At 36.5% G+C, this 23728-nt stretch overlaps 1 protein-coding gene across 2 annotated transcripts; it reads left to right on the top strand.

Annotated features, from left to right (window-relative positions):
• Positions 1–1020: 1020 nt before the first annotated feature.
• On the top strand, positions 1021–22996 carry LOC119739826 (complexin-like). Of its 2 annotated transcripts, XM_038214913.1 has the most exons (6): positions 1021–1295; positions 3326–3378; positions 3623–3727; positions 10463–10623; positions 11263–11404; positions 18848–22996. In XM_038214913.1, exons 3-6 carry the CDS (start codon positions 3712–3714, stop codon positions 18916–18918), a joined length of 390 nt encoding a protein of 129 aa, XP_038070841.1. In that variant the 5' UTR covers positions 1021–1295; positions 3326–3378; positions 3623–3711; the 3' UTR covers positions 18919–22996. The 2 variants fall into 2 exon arrangements, with proteins under 2 accessions (XP_038070841.1, XP_038070840.1); XM_038214912.1 differs by lacking the exon at positions 3623–3727 and having other exon boundaries at positions 1023–1295; positions 3326–3528.
• Positions 22997–23728: the final 732 nt, after the last annotated feature.

The following is a 23728-nucleotide window of genomic DNA, read 5'->3' as shown; positions in this document are numbered from 1 at the left end:
TTAGCCTCATCTTTACCTCACATTGTCCCCTGGTTTTCTTGAGTTATTCTTGAATGAAGTTAATTGTTCTTGTTTTTTTTTTTCTTTTTTTCTTTGGAGTTTTGTATAGCGCTTTGATCTTTGTTAAAAGCGCTTTATAAATGCTCTATTTATTTGTAATTATAAGGGTGCACAAACCTAATTTGCATAAATCGTAAATAGCCGCCGTGTAATTGACTTTTCCCCATATTTCGGGATATTATTTATTTGTTTCTATTTTTTGAAAAGTATATATTTGGGGATTCTACATAACCTTACTTAAAATAACATTTTCAGAAGCATATAAGTGACGAGATAATTATGATGTTATCATTGTGCACATGATTTTCCATATATTTTATGAGGGTAACTGTGCCAGTAAGAAACATTGTGAATTTGAAGCTCATCAATACTGAGGTTTGGCAAGACTTCTTGAATTTAAGGTAAATGATGCAAAGGTAAATGCGCGCGACTCTCGGGTATAATGGTAGTCAGTTTGGATCACTGTCCTTATCATTATCCAGTCACTGGTATGCTTCTGAAAATGATATTTAAGTTAGGATATGTAAGTAGAATACCCCAAATAGCCTAGATCCCCCCCCCAAATAAATATGGGAATGTATATTTCACGACAGTAATTTAATTATATGATTTATGCAAATTAGGAACCCTTTCAACAGAATTTCAGGTGTCACCGCTTCTAAATATCTTCTTTATTGCTATAAGAATATGCCAAGTTTGGTGCTTTGGACAGTCGGTCACGATCTTGTCAAAAATTGGCCACTTGACTACTACGGACGTACCGTACCTGCGAGAAAGCAAAATACATCACTTTAAACAAGGTATGACGAAATCTCATTTGACAAAGGCCATCATTGGCCAATTAATTAATTACGTATAATTTATGCATGACGCCACGCCAAAGCGGAAACAGCAGGGGTCATCGACCAATGTCACACTTTTCATTGGATGTGTTGGATGTCAACATTGCACACGCGACGTACGTGGATAGTACGTACATAGCATGTACAGCGAGCACGTCGAGCTAATTTCTGCATAGATTTTGCCTCAGTCAGTCGAGCCATCGATCGCACAGTACGGCATTTCCCCCTCCTGCCGCGACTTGCGTCTGTCTTTCTCGTGCAGGATAAGCCTTTAATGATGAAGGGATGTTGAGCAGGCTTGCTGCGAATCTTTAAGCTGTGGAGGATTGTGTAGTGCAGCGGTGGTTGCATTTTGTGGTGTTCTGTCAGGAGGTCTAGCTGGCTAGAATTTCGGTGAGTGTGGGGCTGAATATATTTTGTTTACCGGGGTGTTGAAATGACGGGGGAGAGCATGGGGGAGGACACGCGGTCGCACGGTGCGTGGTGCAGGTGCACCTTGCGATGATGCAGTTTGGTAGTGATATCCTATTGTTTACATAGCTCTGCCAAAACGATACAGTGCACTGTACTACATGCAGATATTACATAGCGGAGACCTCAGATTTGCAGGTGTAGAGATAATGTTGATGATGATATCAATGGTTTTTGATGGTGATGTATGACTAGAAAACAATACGAGGATGAGCATGATATGGATTGATGCGTAACCATGACGATGATATGGTGATAGGGGCACATCTGTTTCACACATATCTGAGGCCCATTTTTATTGCTGTGCTTATGAAATACGTGTAGTTGTTGTAGGCAAAGGCTAGAATGGAGTTTTGCCCACATGATCTGCTGCATGACATGCCGTCATTCTGTACTCTAGACTAAGACTCTAAGCAGAGAATGGTAGTCATAAGCACAATATTCTGTGATCAACCAAAGCCATAACATGTTGGCCTGATATTGATTAACAATAATAAAGGTAAGAATATTGCAACCTGAGTTTCTTCATATATCATCTGAATAATGGTCAGTCATTGCAAATATTGTGAAAACACATGTATCTGGGACTGAGAAACATTTCCAATTTTGTTAGGAAATACTTAAAAAAAAAAATCTTGACTCTCCAAAGAGGGTTAGGAGGGGGGGGGGGGCAGATGGGGGCCACGACTATGAAAAATCGTCGACCCCATCTGGAAATTTGGCAACCGTAGAAAAGCACAGCCCTAAAAGTTACCATGATTGAATAGTGGGTTTAATATAAAATTCCCTTATATTTACGTTTTCTGTTTAATTTTGAAATTGAATAGCGTCACCTATTGTCTGACATTGACCATGATGTCAGTTTTGAACAGGGCCCCTTGGAAAGATGGTGTCCAGTTCCCCCCCCCCCCCCATTTCATAGTGTATTGGTTTGATGAGTTAATATCGAATGCCATCCCAACAAGAAATACTCGCTGTTGAAATTGGACACATAAAATTATGCTGGGCGATTTCCAATAGGCATATTCTACTGTCTCGCCTAAGGCTTGAGTAATGTTTAACATTTTAAAGTGTGAAGTGCTTTAATGTTTATTCCACTTCAGAATGTGGCTGAAATTATATTTTCTTCAAATCCTTTAATGAAAAACAACCTTTCAGATTTGGAGTGCTCGAGAACAGAATGTAAACAAAATGCATAAATGCAGCACAACTCTGCAATGTTGAAGTAATGAGTTTTCATTAATGATTAATATGTGGGGGAAAAAACGCGGCATTGTTTTAATGCCAGTCACAAGCGATAATATGCCATGATATCTTGATACTGTTTTTTTTTTTATTATTTAAAAGACTGTCGCTCAGTAAGAAAAAAAGTACCAGGTATAATTCCACTTCAGAATAATTTGTCTAATTTTCACAGTAGCATGGAATTTTTCCCACCGGGCTTTCATTTGACCAATCATTTATAAGTTTGAAGTACATTGTAATCTTCTTGAATTCAGGACTTTAATTTGCATTTTTGTGATTGCAATAAATTATTTTGCAACTCACATTGTTTAATGGTTGATTTGTTTGTAAACTGGATTTTGTTTTGTGTGAAAATTTGCCCCAAAGCAGACCGTTCATGAAAGGTAGCAAAGAATATTGTACAATTGTGCAGTTTATTCAAGTACTTTTGCCTTGTAATTATTACAAGGTGTTTAATAATTAACATTTGTAAATGTTTTAACTAACACAAGATGGAAAACAAAAACCAATGAAGCATCTAAGAAACAAAACAAAACAAAACAGACTTTAACTATTTAACTTTCAGTGGTAGATTCAGTCTTTTGAGTGTTCAGTCTTTTGAGTGGGGAAGATATTATGCACTTGAGTGCTGAAGACAATCTCTATTTTCTATTGAAAAGATTGATCATTTTTATCATGTATCCGTTTCTATCCTCGTTCGTTACCAGATCTCCCTGTTTGCCTCAGAGGCCCCAGCTAGGTCCCTGGACATTCTGGCACGGTAATTATTTCCTTGTACCGGATCAGGGACTCGTGGGAACTGAGACATTTCTGATTTAAGAAGTGCGTCGGCACGTACGTCTTTGATTTCCCAAGATGGCGGGCATGGCAGCCAAGATGATTTTGGGGAACAAGTTAGATAGCGTCAAAGGTAAAAAAAAATACAAAGAATTGTCTTGCATTTGATGTGAATATTTGATGAGTAATCCTTGGTTCTTGTGGTGTGTTCTCCTCATGCTGCGTAGCGAGAGGCAACACCCTTACTCCACCGATTGCTGCTAAGCCCTCTGGCTTTCAGGTTTTGTAGAATCAGTTTTACGATTTCCTGGCCAAAATGGCAGCGTTAATTGGTGAGTTACAGGCAGCTCTTGCACGGACTTGCTTGCCAACAGAGATCTCAACTCATTCAACAATATTTACACTAACATTGTCACAAGTTTTGAAAAAAAATTATGCAATAAATGTGTTTGTGTTAACTAACAAATTCTATACATGTAGTTTTAGCCATGTATCTTCAACATCACCCTAATGCTGTGTTAAAAAAACATATGTTTAAAGAATCATTCAAGAAAGATTGTTCAAGCCAAATGCAAAAGAATTTTTAAAAGATGAATCTAATTATAAAAATCAATTGAGTTTCACGTACAGTATCATTTGGGATTTGTAAGTCAGAAGTGAGTGCCCTGACAATACCACATAACAGCCCAATGGCTACGCTGCCTGAGGAGATAAACACACACATGTCAGAATCAAGGATTGCATAAGTCAATTTTTCAATTTGTCATTTTCTTTTAAGTGGTTCAGTGTCACCTTTGTTGTGATTGGTTGAGATCTCTACAATTGATCCTTAATTTGCATAATTGCTATATGCTTTCAGTTAACCAATCATCTCAGTACTTCTAGTGGCATGCTTGTTTTCTGTATCTGTTTTCAAGATTTTCAACAATCCAGTATAACTCTATAATTTAAGACTTAAAAAAAAATGCATAAATATTCCTATAAATACTAATCTTATACATACATACCTAACACATAATAACAGCCAATTTCATGGAGTTCCTAAGCAAAAAAAAGTTGCTTAGTAAATTTACACCTATGTGCTAGGAAAAGATTAGCTGAGATCTAATTAAGTAATAATTGTAATACATTGTAGCACTTTACATCCTATAAACAATCTCATTCGGTCTCTACCCTCACAAGTACCCATTCATACTCCTGGGTGGAGAGAGGCAGTTGTAGTTAAGTGTCTTGCCCACGGGCACAAACACCATGTTCCTGAAGGGTTCGAACCCACGCACCATCGTACACGAGTCCAACACTGTAACCACTGGACCATGGCATTCTGTTCAGGTCCACAAGAATACAATAATTTTTGTGATCAATTCATAAGTTCCTTCTAAATGACAGTTTCAAACTTTCGATTCATTTTTAAGTGGCTGATTTAGTGTTGCATTAGTTGGTTCAAAACATTGGTGTTACAGGTACATGATTGTCCAAATGTACGTATACATGTACAAGTTCATCTTTATGGTTAGCCCACTTACTTACGAAAAAAAGCCTGGTGCTTTTGTGTCTTCTAAAATGAAGCCCTGAAATTGTGGTTTTCAATGACAAGCTAAAGAAGTTACCAAATAACTGACAATGATTGATTTATCATATAACTGAATAATTGTAGCTGCAACAACCAAGTTAGTATTGCATGACTTTTTGGCTAAAAGGTTCTTTTTGCCAAGGAAACATTTTCTGTATTCAGCAGGATCTGTGCTTAGTAGCGCAATGTAATTAAAATTTTGCCTTTAAAATAAAAAAATAATTGATATAGCAGCTGAAATCTGTGTTCAAATAACGTCCTCAGCTTGGCTTCTCTTAGCAGACTTGATTATTTCCTAAGCAGCATTTTATCACTAAGCATTCCTTTAATTTGGGGCTAAGCTCTGTATGCTAAAAATGCATTCTAAGACCTTATACTTTCTTTGTGGCCATATGGGGTTCCTATTGCCTTCTCCAAGGTTTTGATGAAAATACCGGTACCCTTCTAAGTGTTGCCAGGTTAAAAATAGATTCATTAATTAGATACACGCTGAACATAGTGAGTGCTCACAATACATACGTGTATGTCCAACCATTGCAGGAATGTTGTCTGCTTACAAACATAAATTCTGGGGAACCATTTCAAAATAATATTAAAAAAAACCCACTGGTCTCAGAACTCAAGATAATCTTTTCCTTCCTTTTTCCCCTTAGATTTTAAAAAGTAAAAAAAAATATCTTTTTTAAATCGATTAGATAAAAAACAGAAAAGGAATACCGATTCTGGCCAGCTACTGAGACATAATACAGGGAAATTCTGTGCCATATATCTGTCATTTAGTCGGCATTTCATTTGAAATCCACCCACTGACATTTGCAACTGGAGCAGGGCAAGTCAGCTCTTGACATTTCCAATATTAAATTTCTTTTCAGTGCAAACTGGAAGTTCAGTCAGCCAGTTCGTTCACTTGGACTTGAACGATTTCTTCAAAAAACGTTTCACATACGTATTTAAAAGTAGTTTCTTAAACTAATATTTCTTTTGTTTGTAAAATCTGTGTATGCATTTCAAAGTCTTTACAGAATATATGAATTAAAAAATAAAAAAACAAAGAAGTACTTTTTTCTGCATCAATGCTTTTAAATTTCTGGATAACATTGCACATACGTATAAAAATGTGCATCTTATAATCTCAAACTTTTTTGCATTAATAATGTAAAATCACATCCTATAATTGTTTCTTACACGTTCGGTGCATGTACATGTATACTGACTTTTTAGCAAACTGTACTGGACATTCTACTGTTCCCTTTTTAGTTGGCTCTGCCATTCAAGAGAGTCTTTTTGTTTGATATAGGTCTCATTGATCGATGGATACATAATGCAATGTGTAGAAGATTACTGTGATACATGTATGTAACTTATACTTTCATAGTGCTTGTATTATGCCACTTTGCATTGAAAGACTGAAGTCTTTCAAAAAGCCAGTCAATAATTGTTCATGGCAATAGCTTCATTATAAAGTGGAAGTTTTTAATGATGTGTAACCTTGGATTATAAATTGCAATATGTAGATGTACCGGTAGATGTACATGTCTTTTTTTAAATCTTGTAACCATGCTGGTACAGTATTCTGGAAGTCCTTACTTCAGATCCCACTGTATTCAATTTTTAAACTGGAGTGCTTCTGCATACAAAAGCTTGTAAAAAAATATATATATCTGTCCCGGTATTTAGGGAGAAAAATATAACTTCCTTGTCCTTTATGCTGAGGAATTAAGGACAAGTACTATTATGTTGAATTGCTTACAAGAAAAGAGGGAAAAAAAACCAGTGACAAGAAAAAAACAAGGAAATCTACAGCTACATGTATCCCTTGCTAGTTGAACAAAGCATTGAGCTTCAGGAAATTTTGCAAGTAGAAACCTCTTGAGGAGTTCGTTCTGAAAGAGCCTGGAATTAGGCATTCAACATTCCCCAGATATTGGCATTTTTGGCTAATTACTTTGTAACCCTGGGGCGCTCTGCATTTCTGTAGTAGGAGAAAATTGAATGAAGAATGTATTATTTGAAGTGTATCCGTGTTTCTTTTTTTTTTTTTAAGTGTTTGTATTTTGTGTTTTTTTTACATCAATTACCAAATTCATTTATCCAATCTTGTGAGAGTCGGCAAAAATACAATTACAGTTTGGCTGCTTGCATAGATTTAAAAGTGGTTGTCAATATATCTTCTCTCTTTTTTTTTTTTGGTGGAAAATATCTGTAACCCTGCATTGAAGTATCTATTTGAACACTCTTTATTCATTCCAACAGCTGCAAAAAAAAAAAATGATATTGATTCCATTTATATCTGAAGAATTATCCTCAGGTGTACCAAGTCACCTAGGAAAAAAGTTCTAAGAAAAGCAGCGAATTCAATCTGGTAATTCAAGACAGGGGAGCCTCATGGCAGGTCTTTTGTGCTGTGCAAGGCCCTGTTGTCCACCCGACATTATGCAGTTTATGGGTGTCTTTGTGGAGAGTCAATCCTGTACTGAAATCTAGCTGCCGCCTATACCCTAGGCGAGGCGTGTCGCATGAGACCCCGATTGCATCGTTTTCTATCTGCCAAGGCAGCGTCGCGATACTGATCCTCTAGCAGGCATTATTGTGGGATAAAGATGATTCGATCCGCCTCTTGCTGCTTACATAAATCGCAAACAGAATCGTTGCTAGATTCTGTTGTACAGTTGCCTGCTCCGAAGCAATAAGGCATGTACATACATGTACATGTTGATTAACCTGTGAGTGTTTCCAACTTTGCATAATTGCTGTCCTCTCCCCACGTTCTAATGAGCTCTTTGTTTTATGAAATAGTGACATATGCTGAGGCCGTCCTAGACCACTAATTAAGATATTATTGTTTATTTTTTGTGTATTTTTTAGCGCACTATATGACAACGAAACAGGCCTTATAAATTTTCCAATATTGTGCATTTTTGTTTTTGTTGTTTTTAAGACATGCCCATACTGTATAACTCCTTGAGAATTTATTCTATAACTCATCCTTGTAGGCAGATTTTTGTTTTTCGTTCAAACTTTCTTAGCAAAATAGCAATTTAAAAAAAAAATGTTTTGTTTGTGGTGAAAATTGGAGAGTATACATCTTTAACATCATTATTGGAAATGTTGAAAATTTGTCCATTCTAATATCTGACTTGGAGACAAATTTTGCTTTTTAAATTTTGATTTGGCGCTCGAAAAAATTGGATGGAATACAAAAAAAACCTCTTCAGCTATTTTGGATGAGTCACTTAAAATGTACATGACATTTGTCTGTGTATCTTGTCTGATTATCATATAGAGTACCTGTGACAGGCAAGGGAATACTATCTACAGGAATTCTTCCTGTTTTTCTTACAGTTGATGTTGTTTTCAAAAGTGCATATTTTAGAGCACAGTCCTTGAATTGCCATTGGTAAAAACAAGGGTTATGGTTGTTGACGCACAAAAATAACCCTGTCAGGCTATTTATACTTAAATAGCTACTTTTAAAATTGTTCTATTCCCTTATATATGGAAACAAGCCCAGCTGTATAAATACATCGTAAAATGTCTAAGCATTTAATAAAAAATAATATTGTATAAAATTTAAATGCCTTGTCTGCTGCATGCCATGAGTTTTTCCCTTTCCATTTGTGGAACAGTTCTTCTTAAAATACATTGGCAATTTACTTAATATCCACATTCTATTAATGCAGGGTCCAAAATGTGACATTTGTCTGTCCCCGTTCCCTTGTTGTTTTTGCCACTCAAGCAACATTAATAATGACTTCTAACGTAGGGTAGGTAGTTTGCTATTCATAATCAATTTCTGATCACGACTGCATGAGTGCATGAGATATTTTTTCAACATCCTAAAATGTTGGCCTAACAGGGACAGAAAAAAGTGGACCCCAAATTCAGGATGACCCACTTTGACGGATTCTTATACTTCTACTGGAGTTCACGATATTCATTTTTATTGAATTAATTGGTCAAGTCTGTGTATTTTTGGAGAATTTGTCCCCATTTTTTTAGTGGCATCAACAAAGACATTAAAAAGCAGCTGACATGCAGTGTACAATGTAGCTTTTCTATTATTATTTTTTTTGGAGGGGATTCGATTCCAATTTTTTTCCTATAAAGCCAATGTGCAACATTTCCCCAGTTACATGTACATGTACATAAGTGTTCACATAATGTACACTGTGAACATTGTACGTTACAGACTGTTTGCTGAAAGAAGCACATATTTGAAGTAGTCCTAACCATACTCATGTACGGTACACATATCAATATTATAGCCAGGGGGGCTGTGCATGCATGCACACCCATATGCAGCATCACTCCCATCCTGATACTCGTATTGCTAATTACGTTGGCCTGCATGCATGACACATTTGGGGACCGCTCGCATCTCATTTGAATTAATAAGGCAGATGTGTACGTGCCTTCCGTACCTGCTGTCGAAACAAAATATAAGACGATCCTATTGATCTGCCAATGTAATTCTTAGTTGCAATTGACGCATAGTGCTGCTGTGCACAAGGTATTACAAGTGTGTACTCACATAATTTAACATCACCACTGTTTTTAAATTCGTGTTTAATATCTGCTAAATTTAGTAAATTTAATAAATTTTGCAGATTTTCATAAATTGCATAAATTCTGTAAATTGCTTTGTAGCAGAAATCGTGTCTACAATATTGTGTGTGGCAAACAAACCACATCCTCTGCATACACTTGAAGTTGCGGTGAAATAAAGACCAAGAAAATTTAAGGGTTTTAAAGAAATGTTTTACAACATGTAAGTGTATGAATGAATATATTAGTACATTATATGATCAAATATGATGTCGCCATTGAATAGGCCTATATAGACTGCAAACCAATAAACACTTATCACTAATGATCATGTTTACTCATTTCGGATGATTGCCATTTGAATTGATTGTAAAATTGACGATTTCCTGAACCCTCACCATAAACATTAACAATTTAGTAGCTAATGATAACAACAAGAGCAAATTAGTGGACCAGCAATTAGAATATAACAAGCAAATACTCAGCATGCGTTTCAGGGCCCGATTTCATGGTTTGGTGTTTTGTAATTAAAAAGAGTTGGTGTTTTATTGGAAAAATTGGAGGGGGGGGGGGGGGAGAGAGAATCTTGGCCGACTACAGACTTGATAAATTATAAGACATAGTTAGAAAGTGAGCAATGGTTTGCATCGTTTGGGATTATGCAAACTTGTTTTGTGCATATGTTGTTTACAATACAATAACCCTTACCCAATTGTCACAGAGCTTCTTATTAATGAAAAAAAACCTGCTGAACAAACATCGGCCCAGAACCCATGTCAACACCAGTCAGTGTAAGGTACATGGCATGGCATTTTGGCTGTTAACATGTTTTTGTTTTAAGCAAATATTGTCTGTGCTAAACAGATTTCTGTTGGCCTTAAAATTGGCCTTGAAATTGGCCTTTTTGATTTAATCATCTTCTCTCATCTCTTCCTCCTTGCCACCCCAGGAGAGCTTGGCAACCTAGGAGGTAAGGAGGTCACAGAAGAAGAGGCAGAACAAGCTCGGCTGATTGAGGAGCAACGGCAAGAGCAAGAGAATGAACGCAAAGCGCGACATGAGAAGATGGAGGCAGAACGTGAGGTGGAGAGACAGAGAATACGAGAAAAGGTATATATGCCAAGTTATATCTAGTGTATCTAGGGCCAGTTTTCACAGAAAAAAATGGAAACAAAAAGCGCCGTTGCATGGTTAGATAACAATAACATACATGTGGGTGAAAACTGCGCGGCATTACGTAAATTTATGCACGTTATTAAACGGTTTACATGGTGACGTCATGACAATAACCACTTATGCGCTGATTTGGCCAGAATGAGGATTCATTGTGGGGTATTTCAGAAAATTAGCTCAGGTTTCTTAACAGTTTATTATATACAATCAATTCACACGGTAAACTGGCCCATTTTTTAAAAACCGTTTAGGTATTAACTCTTTTGTATCTACCCAAACCAAATGATGCTCTCCTGACGTATCTGCTATGGATTCTGTTTGCAAACAATACATGGTGTTGGTGCTCACTGACCACGTTGGAGAGCCTGGTGCACGTACTGGTTGGTGCGCATGTGGCGCGAAGTGAACAGTTTATTTTGAATGTGCACAGTTTCTTCCCTTGAGAGTCAGGTGCCGCCAGCAATGCGTTTGATGTCTCTCCTTTGCAATCATTTGGGGGCCGGTACTCAGTGTGCATGATTAAAAAAAAAAGGTTAATTAATGATCGTGATTCTTCTCTCCCCTGCAAACAACAAGTATGGCTTGAAGAAAAAAACACTTGAGAAAGAAGAACAACCAGAGCCTGACGACGCCGGCAGGATCTCTCGGAAGAAGAAAACGCCGGCTGAGATGCAAGCTGCAATGGGAGGCGGTGCTGTGGAGGAGGAGGAGGAACAAGGTGTGCTAGCAGGGTTATGTTGTTGCTTTGATTTCCTTTAGAATTATGTAGTAGTCTGGTTCCCAGACCAAAAGACTCTGAATATTCTGACAAATCGTAGGTCAGTTAAGCGCCTGTGTCACATGACCAAAACGAGCACGATCCTGCCCGCTTCCAACAAAAAATTAACAAAGTTTTCCGAACATATCTTTGCTGGCACCCAGATACGTTCGTGATTGCTCAGATTTTTCCAGTTGAAAAATGGTTTACTTTAATAACAACATTTCTGCCATTTCTGCTAATTGTTATCAGTCCTGAAAATATGAGCTCAGTATCTGTATTTAGGCCTCAGTGCACGTAGAGTATGTGTGCTATGAAATGAAAGCAGGACTTGGCTTCTTCACATTCTATTTTGAATGTGACGGTTACCCGACTTACAATCTAATTTGTGTATATGTCAGGGAATCATAAGGTCAAGGAACCAGACTAACATGACTGTAAGCATGTAGTGGATTTTGCAATACAAGAGCTGCATCCAAATTACGTGGCTACGGCTGGCCAGGTGCATCTATGGGAAGCGTCTTCAGCTGATCCCAGGGGTGTGTGTGTAACTCCTAGCCATAGCCAATGAAGTAATTCAGATGCGGCTTACTTACATTGATCTTGTTCGTTGTTAAGAAGGTTTACAAAACCTTGGCTGGGACGTGTTTCCAACATGGCACTGTCCAAGCAGAAATATTTTTTGTTTGCCTTGAACAAATAGATCAATGTAGAGATAGTCTGAGTTTAGTTTTATAGAACTATAATGTGCAGTTTGTTCTTTTTCTAAAGGTTAATAAATTTGTTACTGTCCCAAAATATCCTTTATTAGTCTGGCTGCCCACTTTGCTTAGTGCATGAAGCCTGCATACGTACAGGGTACCACTCGTTGTACCATATAACTTAAATATTAGGCAATTAGTGGCAATTAACTCATATTTTTCTGTAGTTGCAAAAAAACCCAGCTTCGGCAAATATTCAGTGTGGAGTGACGATGTTGTGCATCCTTTCTCTCCATTTGGTATATATATGAATGTTTGGTTCACATTTTACCTTCTTGCATGAAAGTTCTTGAGGGAAGACCCTTTTGTAAAAAACTTGCCATTGTGCTTGCTTTGTTTGTGTGACCATACTTACGTGTATACTTACATACCCATGGTCACTAAAAATGCCAAGAATCGTTCAGTTCCTTCAAAGTTTGTCGTAAAAAATTACAAGATTATTTTCAGAACCACACATACTCACAAAAGAGATTTATTCACATGGCACTAAGGCAAACTTGTCTTTGTAAAAAATTTAAAAACTGATTTTAGGTTTTTATGTGTGCAGGCTCAAAGTGATTGGTGATTCCGTGTTTCACCAACTGTAAAAGTGTTCTAATGTTGTTTATATTGGTCTGTTATACGTGGTGAGAATCAGTACTGGAACTTAAGAACAGAAAACGTTTTAATATTCCCTTAGAAAAAAATCTTTTCATGTTTTATCAACATATTTGAGCATTCGGAAATAATGATAATGTACATCAGAAATGATTGCACATAGCAAGCCATATAGCTACAATTTGAGTATGGATTTGGGAAGGACTTTTGAAATTTTGTAAGTCTTTGGACATACATGTAGGTGATGTACATTTTATGTATTGTCACTCAGATGAGATAAATCTGATAAACAATTGTGAAGAATTTTGCATATCTCTATTCAGTGTTCAGGAAGTACCTCCCTGCATACTGACCAGATTTTTCACGGCAGTCAATAATAATCGGCACAGTGAATTATTAGCAGATAATTATGGCATTTGAATTATTGTGAAATACAGATGGGCCGGCGGATATTTATTCATTGGCGTTGGTTGTTTTATGTACGGTACATGTATGTAGGGACGTCCTCGATATTTACTTTGAGATCAGTGATAAGGACTGGGTTAGAATCTAGACTTAACCCTAACTCCCTAGGCCTTTTTGCTAGGATGTAGCCTCAATTCTGCAAAATGCTCCAATTGGCCTCATGGAAAAATAGCATATAGCCTCAATCCTGCAAATTCCTCTGTTATTTCTTGAATATGGTCCATGGAGGGGTGACCACTGCCTGAATCCTGCAAAATCCTCCGGCTATGACTGTCAATAGGTTGAGGCAGAGGCAGTGACATCTTGGAGCAGTGCGGAGGATGTCAAGTATAATCAAGGACTAAATTTATGCACAGCTGAGCATAAACAACACAAGGTCCGGCCACAAGGTTCGACACAGTGCACACTCCGAAATCAGCAACGCACTTTTGCCATGTAACCTCAATCCTGCAAATTCCTCCAATTTGCAAAAACGATTTTGGAGGATTCAGGGCGGTTAGGGATAATTATAGAGGCATTTATTTCCTTAGAATATTACACAATTTATCCTGCTCAATCTGTTGAAGGCGAAACAGTTTATCCTTCTCCCACAACATCATGCAGTGACCCAATCTGTATTGGGTTTTGTCCCTAAGCGATGACTCTCCTGTGCAGGAGTTTATGAGAAGCAATTGACAAGCTAATTTAGGTGAGAGTCTAACCAGTAACCTCCTGCTTACCAGTGCAGATGTCAGTACCACTTGACCACTTAGTTTTCTGCGGTCGGCTGGCTATATCAAATTGCACAGGGGGTACTACAATCAGTCAATTTTAATGGACGTTTGTGTCGGGGATCTGAATTCACACAAAGTTTAAAAGGATTGACTCAATTTCTAAGAAACTACTGAAGCAGTGGTTTTGACTGCCAGACCTGATCAAGGCCTGTACCCCCTTAAGCAGTAGCTGTACTCAAAGACGAGATACATTATTAATACTCAATCCATTCACCATACAGTCATTGTTCCCAAAGCAAATTCTAAGAAGTATTCACCCGTGTTTCTTCCCACGCACTGCCTTACTATGGAATGCCTTTACACGTACCTGCAGCTTTTCTGTTGATTTTGATCTGTCCCAGTCTATATTTTCTTTTTTTCCTAGATTTCCTTTTCTATCCCTTCTTTGAGTAGCCCTCACCTGTGAAGGGTGACTCTGTAAAAAGAAAAGAAAAACACACAGTAGATTTATTTCCATTGCCCAGATGTGCATGATATTTATCTTGCAAAAAAGATGCAAGTACTCAGCATCATGCTGCAATTGTGATTTCACAATCTTCCTTTTTATTCTCCAAATGTGAGTGTTTCCATTTAAAAAGAATCCCTTTAATACAAATTCAGGCTTACCAAATTTCTGCGTTAAGGCAAAATCACCAGAGAGATATTCCCAAGCAGTACATTGCATGGAATTTGGGTCACCAACCTGTTTTCACAAAGCAAAACAATTCTTTCCTTATATCTCTGAAAGATTTTAATGTCAACCAGCCAGTTAAAAAAGTGCCTGGAATCCCTCAAAGAATCAAGCAAATTTGACCAAATCTCCCTGTAAATAACTTTGTCTGTAAGGCATGTAATTATTTCAGCTCTAGTTCTCGTCATCATGATAATGGAAACTCTGCGATTTGTCCCACAGCAGTTCCTCTCAAGTGACTCTAAATGTAATTGAAGCCTGAAGAAATGTGGGTTGGGAGAACATTATTCCCAAACTACTGCAGTCCGTTGGTTTGTTTGATGCCTTTTATGTGTCTTCTCATTCATATGGTCACTTTGTTTTTACATCTAAATTTAAAAACAGAGCTATACATTCAATTTGCAACCGATAGGCCTATGTACATGTAAAGGGGTGATTATACAAAATGTATACATGTACATTTAAAAAAAAATTGGGATAGTTGTACACACAACAGAATTCCACCAGAGTCTCCAAACACAATCTCGGAATTTGTAAGTGTTTGAAATATATTTCTAGCAATGTCTAAGATTTTAAAGTTTTGCCTCTCTTTTCTAATGCATAATTATTATCTGAACCACAAACAATGCAAATTTAGCAAAGACAATATGGTACAGGTATGTATTATACATGTTTTTATTCTAGCAGAAGTTAAACACATTACTTTAATTTTGCAAAATCTATAACCGCACGTTACAATTGAGGATGATTCATTCCTGTGCTGTCAGCTCAGATGCCTATTATGCAGGCCTAAACCTTAATGGCTTCCCACTATAAAGATATATAATCCCTTCTTGCATATTTGTCTGCCTCTTAACATTGCAAATTACATTTTCCCACCGTAACTCGGGCGGTGAACGTCATCGATAGATTAGATGATAGACAGTCGATCCTTCATCTTGGGCGTACATAATGTAAATTGTCTTGTGACCTCATACAAACGACTCGATCTGTAATAAGTGGTCTGTCGACCGTGGCATACCGGTACAGGTGTATGATAGAGAGGCCTTACAGCCACATCTCATTATGAGGGGTGGTCGGGGGAAAGCCTTGTTTTCAGCCCCGCACATCTGTTGTATTCTAAACTAGGATTTGTTTCGTAGGATTTTGGACGCCACTGAAAATTCCTTATCTGACCCACGTACATATGTACGTGCATATCATTTTCATGTATGTCAGCACATGTTCGTGATCGTTGAAAAAAAAATCTTGGTGCAAAATTTCTTGACATTAATTGTTCCTTGCACCATTGTTTTAATTCTTTTGAATAGATGAGATGACGTAAGCACTAGAAATGAAACTGAATAAAAACAACAACAACATTTTGAATTATGTAGATCTGTCATTTTGAACGATGATAGATTGACTTACACTGCATAAGGTGCTGACCGTTTAAAACAAGTTGCTACATTAGCGAAAAATTTATACATTTATCTTATACTCCAATGCATAAAAACCTTTGACAAAAAAAAACATTTTTGTTTTGTGAATTAACCATTAAATGTGAACAATGCAAATGAGTTTACAAAATGCAAAATTGTATCATTTTAACAAGCTTTCTACAATCACTGAGTTTTTATGTCAAGATTTTTAATGTGTACTTTTGTTACGATTTTACCAGTTTATTCAGGATGAGCAAAGAGCAAATTGTGATTTTTAATCGTCTCTGACTTCATACATTTATGTCTAATGAGTCAGAAACTGTTGTCATTCATGAACAATGATCAAAAGATTGATTTCACCCGGTTTGGTAAAATCTTACACATGCCCACTGAAATTCCCACGTAAGAAAGTGTCTTCCTAACGAAAAAAAACCCGGAAAAAAACCTCCCACCACATGATGTTCAACTAATGTCTTTCTACTCCCATTCTGTTTGATCAATTGTAACAAGATCCACACTTACAGACGGAAAGTAAAGCCCACCCTTTTATAACCGCAAATCCCCAGCTCTCTCTCCGAGAGGGATGCGTTCACTGCAAAATGCCATCCCTGGCCCCTGGGCATCAAAGAACTGTCGCCTGGCCGCTTGCCGGCCAGGGTATGATCAGGAAAACAACAAACGTAGACGTGCTTAAAATTGATTTGATTTTATTTGTTCACTGCTACCTCCGGCAAAGGATTTGATCTGTGGATTTTTTTTGGTGGTATTGTTCATTTACATGTTATCCATGTCCTGTGATGTTTTTGAAGCAAGGAATATTTTCGGGCACATAAACAGGTACCCATTTTGTAGTGTGGAAAAGTAGTAATGGCTGTTTTACTGTACATGTAATTGTAAATGTCCGAATACATAAGTAAAGAATATGATTGAAATTATTTGTTTTCTTGTAAGTAAGACCAAGACTCTCTATTGATGCAGTTGTTGGATTTTACTTTTTAAAATTCTTTCTTGTCATAAACTCATAAAAACAAGGGCATATTACTCAAAAGCATCCAAGCATAGACAAGCACTGAATCTTGTGAGACTTAAAAAAACCTTAAAAGAGAAGAGGATGAAGAAATATTCAATTTTAGCAGTGGGAAGATATCGTTTCCCCGGTAAAACAGACAGGGACTGAAAACCCAATCCATGTAGGTGGGATTTAAATTGTGTGGAATTCCATGGCATCACCGTGCCAATCTGACTCCCTCTTGTCTTTTTGTGAACTTATCACTACAACTGGTATTTTAGTAGTCTTGGTTCAAGATTTGATTAAGTTTTCGTCCCCAATCCCAGGTAAGCACGGTGAAGCTGATGTGACAGTACAGGGCAGTATCGATATGATGAATCAAATACCACAGTCTCATTAGGAACTTTGGCACAGAGATTTTCCAAACATATAGCATGCGTGTCATATTCAAGTTAATACTCGTGTGTGAGGCATTAATGGGAGACTTTTGAGACGGTGGTGGCAGCAAACACACCGATCCTTTTCAATTGTTTACGTCATGTTTAAGCTAAAGCGCGCGTGCTCAATATATCGCAAACAATGGAAAAAAGAACCGGTGTGTTTGCTGCCACCAACGTCTTGAAAGTCTCCCATCAGCACAAAATGTTTTGGGTCCCAGTGCCAAAGTTTCCAAGACTGGCTGTGATTGATCTTGTTGATAGCGCCCTCTACCACTGCGGCAGCTTGACCGTGGTTGTCAGGGACTTGCTGAAAAACAGTCTGTGCATGGCATCATAAATACACCAATCAGATTGACTGACTGCATTCATATGCATGAATTGAATGGCAAAGTAACGGGTGTATCATGTAGTACTATCATGCATGATGGTGTATGTGTGATGCGGCTTTCAAATTGTGACTGCCAGGTCGAAGTGATGCTTGAATATTTTTGGTAAAAATGAAAGATGGCAGCCTAAAACATTACCAAATATTTCAATGTAATATCTCAATGTAAATATTGGGGGAGGGGGGTCCTTAAAATGGGGAGGAATTTATACTTTTTCATTTGCTCTTATGAAATAATGGGAAAAAGCAACTACACTATCCCTACGGAATAGTAAAATTTCTCCTTAAGGATATTTAGAGTGTAATTGTTTGCGTTTTGGACAAAAATATAATTTCAAATTGAGCAAAGAATAACGTTCCTGAGCAGGATTTCAAAATGCAACCTCTTATAAGATTCCATCTCATGAAAATGCAACCTTTTGAACACTTTACTGGTGCTCATGTGACCAAGTTAACTTAATCCATTGTTGGTGGTCTTTCTGATCTGTAAAAAAAAACAAGACTGATTTGCACTGTTCCCAAGTGTAATTATAAGGTATTAAGAAATCTCTTTCTTAAGTATGTCAACTACGGTCGCCATTGTCAATTTTTAAAAATACTATTTGTTTAAAAGATGTCAAGAAAAATTCATTCTTGATCAGTTTTTAATCATGGTTGTCCCTTTATTTTAAGAAAAAAATCTCAAGAAAGCAGTATTGAAATCAGTCTTACATGTAGTTCCTATTATTCACGTAATAGCACACAGTGATAGTAGAGTAGTAGAGCAGCATTTAATGCAAACATAACATATTTTTTAGCTTGCACGACATCTCGACATCTTGTTGAAACGGTCTCTGTTTTTTTCTTTTCTTTCTTTTCGCTGTCTTGGATTTCTCTCATTCAGGTCTGGCCGACACTGTCATGAACTTTTTCACGCCTCTCACAGAGAAAATTACCAGCTTTTTCGGCAAGTAAATTGTATCAAAGCTGTCAACCGTCTGTTGTTTCTTCCCACCCCCCTCTTTTCCTCCCCGAGTCACTTCACAGTCATCGTCTTGAGACATTTTTCAAGACTTGATGTCCCCCTCTGTATTTTTTTTCCTCCCACGCATTATTTTATTTTGCTGTCTGCTAGCACTGCATGTATAAGTTGTATTGTGCTGAAGAGCATTGAATGCATGGATTAGAACCGTTTGAGACCGGCATTCCAGGGTCGTTCACAATTTGAATAATCAAGAGTGACGCCATGCGAAAGATTATTGGAGTTGTTCAAAACAACTGCAGAGTTAATGAAAAAAAAGTTCATCATGACTCTGAAGTGCCGTTAGCCTGAAACAGATTTTTGCTCCAAGATTGTGTGCTCTATTTTTTAGTTTGTCCAAACTACAGCACGTTAAATTTGTCAGGTGAATGCATACATACTTGTATGCATTTAAACTTTGTTGGGCACACAACTTGCATTTCTTTTGACATGACATTTGACAGATACATTGTAATAACTTTCGATGTGTGACTACATCTGAATCAGGGTTCCAAATGTTCAATACTTCAATAAGCTTCATTAAATACGTGTTTACTCAAAAATTTGATGTTAGATTAATGTGATAATTTACCTTTCCTTTATATTACTCCAATCCTTGTAAAAATCAAGATGGGCTTAGCAATTCTGCATAGTGCAATTGTATTTATTATGGAGTGAGTAATATTCATAGCTTAAGTGTGTGTTCAAGTACCTTGTCGTCCTGCCTCTATTGTAATAAAAAGAAATCAAGTCATTGTCTTGTTCTTTTTTTTTTATGGCTGATGTACATACATGTACATAATGTGTATGTACTGAACTAAACAGTTTTGTGTTCTTTCAAGATTTCTGATTACAATTTTTACTTTCTTACTTTGGTACTTAATTTAATGCTTGTTTTGAAAAAAAAAGTTGTATTTTTTTGTGTGATTTTCATTTGCATAAGATACGATAGAGTATCAATGATTGTGTTGTTAATTGAAGTGTTTAAACATATGCTAGTACATGTATTTACCATACATATTTGTTATGTGACTTAATACTCCTTGCTCAGTTGATCTAACTGCCTGATCAGGAGGCACTTGCAAACAAATATCAGTTTTCCAGCACTTTTTTGGTCCAAAGTTTGTCATATTGACTGCAGTCACATTTATGAAGGGGCTGTTGTGAGTTACAAAATCCGAGACTGACGTCACAAGTCAAAGTCGTTAACTTGATGTGATATTCTCCAACCCTCAGAAACATATCAATAAGTTAGATAAAGCATGTCATTCAATTGCCACTGCTTTCTCCTTGCATGCAGTAAGCTGGCTTACCATCATGTAGTGGGTTCAGGTCTTTAAAAAATAAATTGAGCTTTTTTTTCAGTGCAAAATTGTCAGAATTTTCCAACTGGAGAAAAGAACAAGCCCTTTAAACAAACGTGTGCAGTTATGATTCCTTTAAGCATCATGAAGCTTCTTTATTGAAACCCGTAGTTCCCTCAGATTTCAATTAACATCAAAACAAAAAGTTTTTTTTTAGTTTGCCCTTGCTTATTTACTTTGCATACGTGTGATGATGCTGGTATTTGTTGTTCTTTCCCTCTTTTTTATTTTCATTTATTATTATTATTATTATTTTAACATGTTATCATTTGAAATATGCATACATTTGTACTTCCACCGTAACATTCTTATAACCAGAAAATAACAACATTTTTTGTATACCGACATCCAAAACCACTGATGGTAAGTAAGATTTTTGTAATAACATGAATTTCTTATTTGGGGGTGCAAATACAAACTAAAACACTTTGGAAATATTGAACTTCGGCCAACAAGTTTTAAAATTCTTCACAGGGAGGAGTACACTGTCAAAAAAGGGTTTTAACAGTTTATTTTGGAATATTTGTTGTCCTTATTTCTCCAACATTTGGAGGCTGTAATAATGACATAAACTTCAAACATGACAATGGTGTTCCATTGTGTGAAATCATTCCACCAAAATTAAAAAAAAAAACCAATTACTTTGAAATGTTACTTCTATGTTTCACAGCAACCGAAATCCCATGTGAACTTACCAAAATATATAATTATACGTGTGGTTGATATTGTATTTATTGTTAATAGAGTATACTATAGTATATATATATATAATCTCCATTTTTGTTAGTGTTGAATACTTATCTTTATATATGAATATTTATATCTGTATCTGGCATTGCTGTAACATACTAGTAATATAATTATAAAAAGTAAAGTGCAGTGGATGTTAGTATAAAAATAGAGCAAGTGCAATCAAGGCCGACCATCGATTAACGAGTGGTGTCTTCAATTGTTCAATGAAGGTTAAGCCAACTAAACATTGCCCGGTTAACTTGCTTATAAATATAAATGTGGCATGTGCAGTGTAAAAATATTGTATTCTGTCTTAGTTTGATTTGCTGATTTATATGCGAGATAACATTTGGCAAAGTTCAATCTTTGAAAACACATCAAAATCGTTTGTCATTTAAACAAGACTTATTTCTTTGACTGTTTCAAAGAAAAAAGTGCAACTCAAAGGATTAATTTGATCCAGAACCACACCAAATACAACTTTGAATTTGTAAATGCAAATTATGAAACTTGGTAGGTCCATACGCTTTTTTATTTCCCCAGAATTTCATCTTGTAACTTTGAATGTTATATTCACTGCAGTGGGACCACCAGTACTTATTAACATTCCGTTATTGATACAATCTACAGTCTTCTCTGAAAAAAAAATACTGGTCCAAAAACTGACATTTGTGTTGCTTTCAGGTCACAAAGCAACCTTTTGTGGGAATGTAATCCCAAGGGTCTTAATTTCTGGAAGTATATTCCAGTTTAAGACCTTATATCTTACATGCCTTTATATTCACCGTACCTTTTTAAAAAGGCAGCTTAAACTTATCCTCTGCGTTTTTTCATACAAACACAAAATATAAAAGATAAATAATATATGTTAGAAAAATGAAAAGAAAGTTGTACGTTTGTCAGTGAGTGACAGCATATATGTAACAAATGTATTTATTCAAATGTTTGTATAATTACTTAAAAATTACCTTACAATTGATTTTCAGAGACTAAGCTTGAGTAAAGTGGATAAATTTTAAGAATATTCTGGAGAAATGTGATAAGTGTGCGGATAATTGTCACAAAGTGGCATTTGACTTCACTTTTTGGACCGAGTATGAGCTGTCCTGAATAGAGGAAACATATCGCAGGCTAATCTGATGGGGGTATAATTGAAACTCAGAATACCAGCACAGAAACTATCTGCTATTATCAGGAGAAGCGGGTTAATAAAATTGGCAAATAACTTTTACCAAAAGATTCATGGTTCTTAAGATTAAAGCCTTTCGCAGTGAGGTTTGTTAGCATTTAGTTGTGTATCTTATTTCAGTTGGATGTATCTATTTATATAATAAGGGCCAAATTTCATAGCGCTGCTTAGTAATAACCTAATTTTTGTAAATTAAAAAAGTACAACTTTAACACAGTGTTATTTCACCGATGGTTGCTTAGTGGTCTGCTTAAGCCAAATTTGTTTGCGAATATTGAAGAAAATGATGGGCAAATCTGAAGGGACCATGTCAGATAAAATCTTTCTCAGGATATGCAGGATAATTTACCAAATTATTACGACTGTGGTATCACTTCCGAAGAATTGATGTCATGGTAACTAGAACATTAACTTAAGTATGTGGCTGTAAATGTTCTGTCTGCTTGATTACCAGTTGCTTGCTTAACCATTGCTGTGAAAAGACAATCTGCTATGTGTGCCAAGTACAAAAACGTTTCTTAAAAAGTTCTATGAAATTTGGCCCAGTTTTGGTTGGTAGTGAGATGAAAAAATCATAATGTGCAATAACTTTGTGTACTATATATACAGTAATTGTTTGTTATATCCACTTCCACTGTTAACTTATTGAGTGTATAACTTTTATCCATGCAAGAAAAGTAAATGTAATCTGTTTCCTTTCTTTCTGTACTAAAGTGTATAATAAACCAGTGAGTTGTGAGAAATGTATCTACGCGGAACAAAAATTATTCATGAAATAATTTTGGACAGAACTTTGAAAAGAAGATCTTTGTCGACTCTGTGACATTCTTCTTTGGAACTTGCGTGATCAGTGGTCTTGGTTTACTATGGGAAGCAGAACCATCTCCTTGCCCAACTGACATTGTATCCCTCACCACAATTAAAAAGGAATTACCTCTCGCTGTGCTTCCAAATAGAAGTGTAGCTTCATTTTGATGTGGAAACTTACAAGGACAGACTTTGAATTTGTGAAACTTACACATTGTACAAAACACAGAGAGATTAAAAAATATTTGTTGGTTTTATGCCCTGCACTTTTATGTTGACAGTTTTTGGAGTGTTCAATTTATGTCAAAAATTCTAATCATGATGCTAATGTTAAGGTAACTTTCTGGCATCCCGAGCTGTGTTTTATTTGGCTGTTTCATCACATTCATTCATTGTTACAGTTTCTAAGGCTATTATTGCAAGAAATTCATCAAGATTTTCCCCTGTTTTATCTCTGTATCTCATTTCCTTTCAACCCATCATCTGTTACAGTTCAAAAGAACTGTGAACAGATAGTTTCTGTCTCTGAGACTTCTTTTGTTCTATTCCTTTCTGGTTTGAAACCCACAAGTGGCTCTTGGCCTTGTGTTCGGGCCAAAGGGCCTAACCATTTAAAAAATGCTTAGAAAAATTTTCCAGCTGGAAAATTTCAGACCTCTTTTTCTGAAGCGC

The sequence above is a fragment of the Patiria miniata genome, unplaced genomic scaffold, assembly GCF_015706575.1.
Source record: "Patiria miniata isolate m_02_andy unplaced genomic scaffold, ASM1570657v1 HiC_scaffold_4, whole genome shotgun sequence".
In the NCBI taxonomy this organism is placed as follows: domain Eukaryota; kingdom Metazoa; phylum Echinodermata; class Asteroidea; order Valvatida; family Asterinidae; genus Patiria; species Patiria miniata.
The sequence above is the reverse complement of the archived record's forward strand: the minus strand, read 5'-3'. Positions and strand labels throughout refer to the sequence as shown.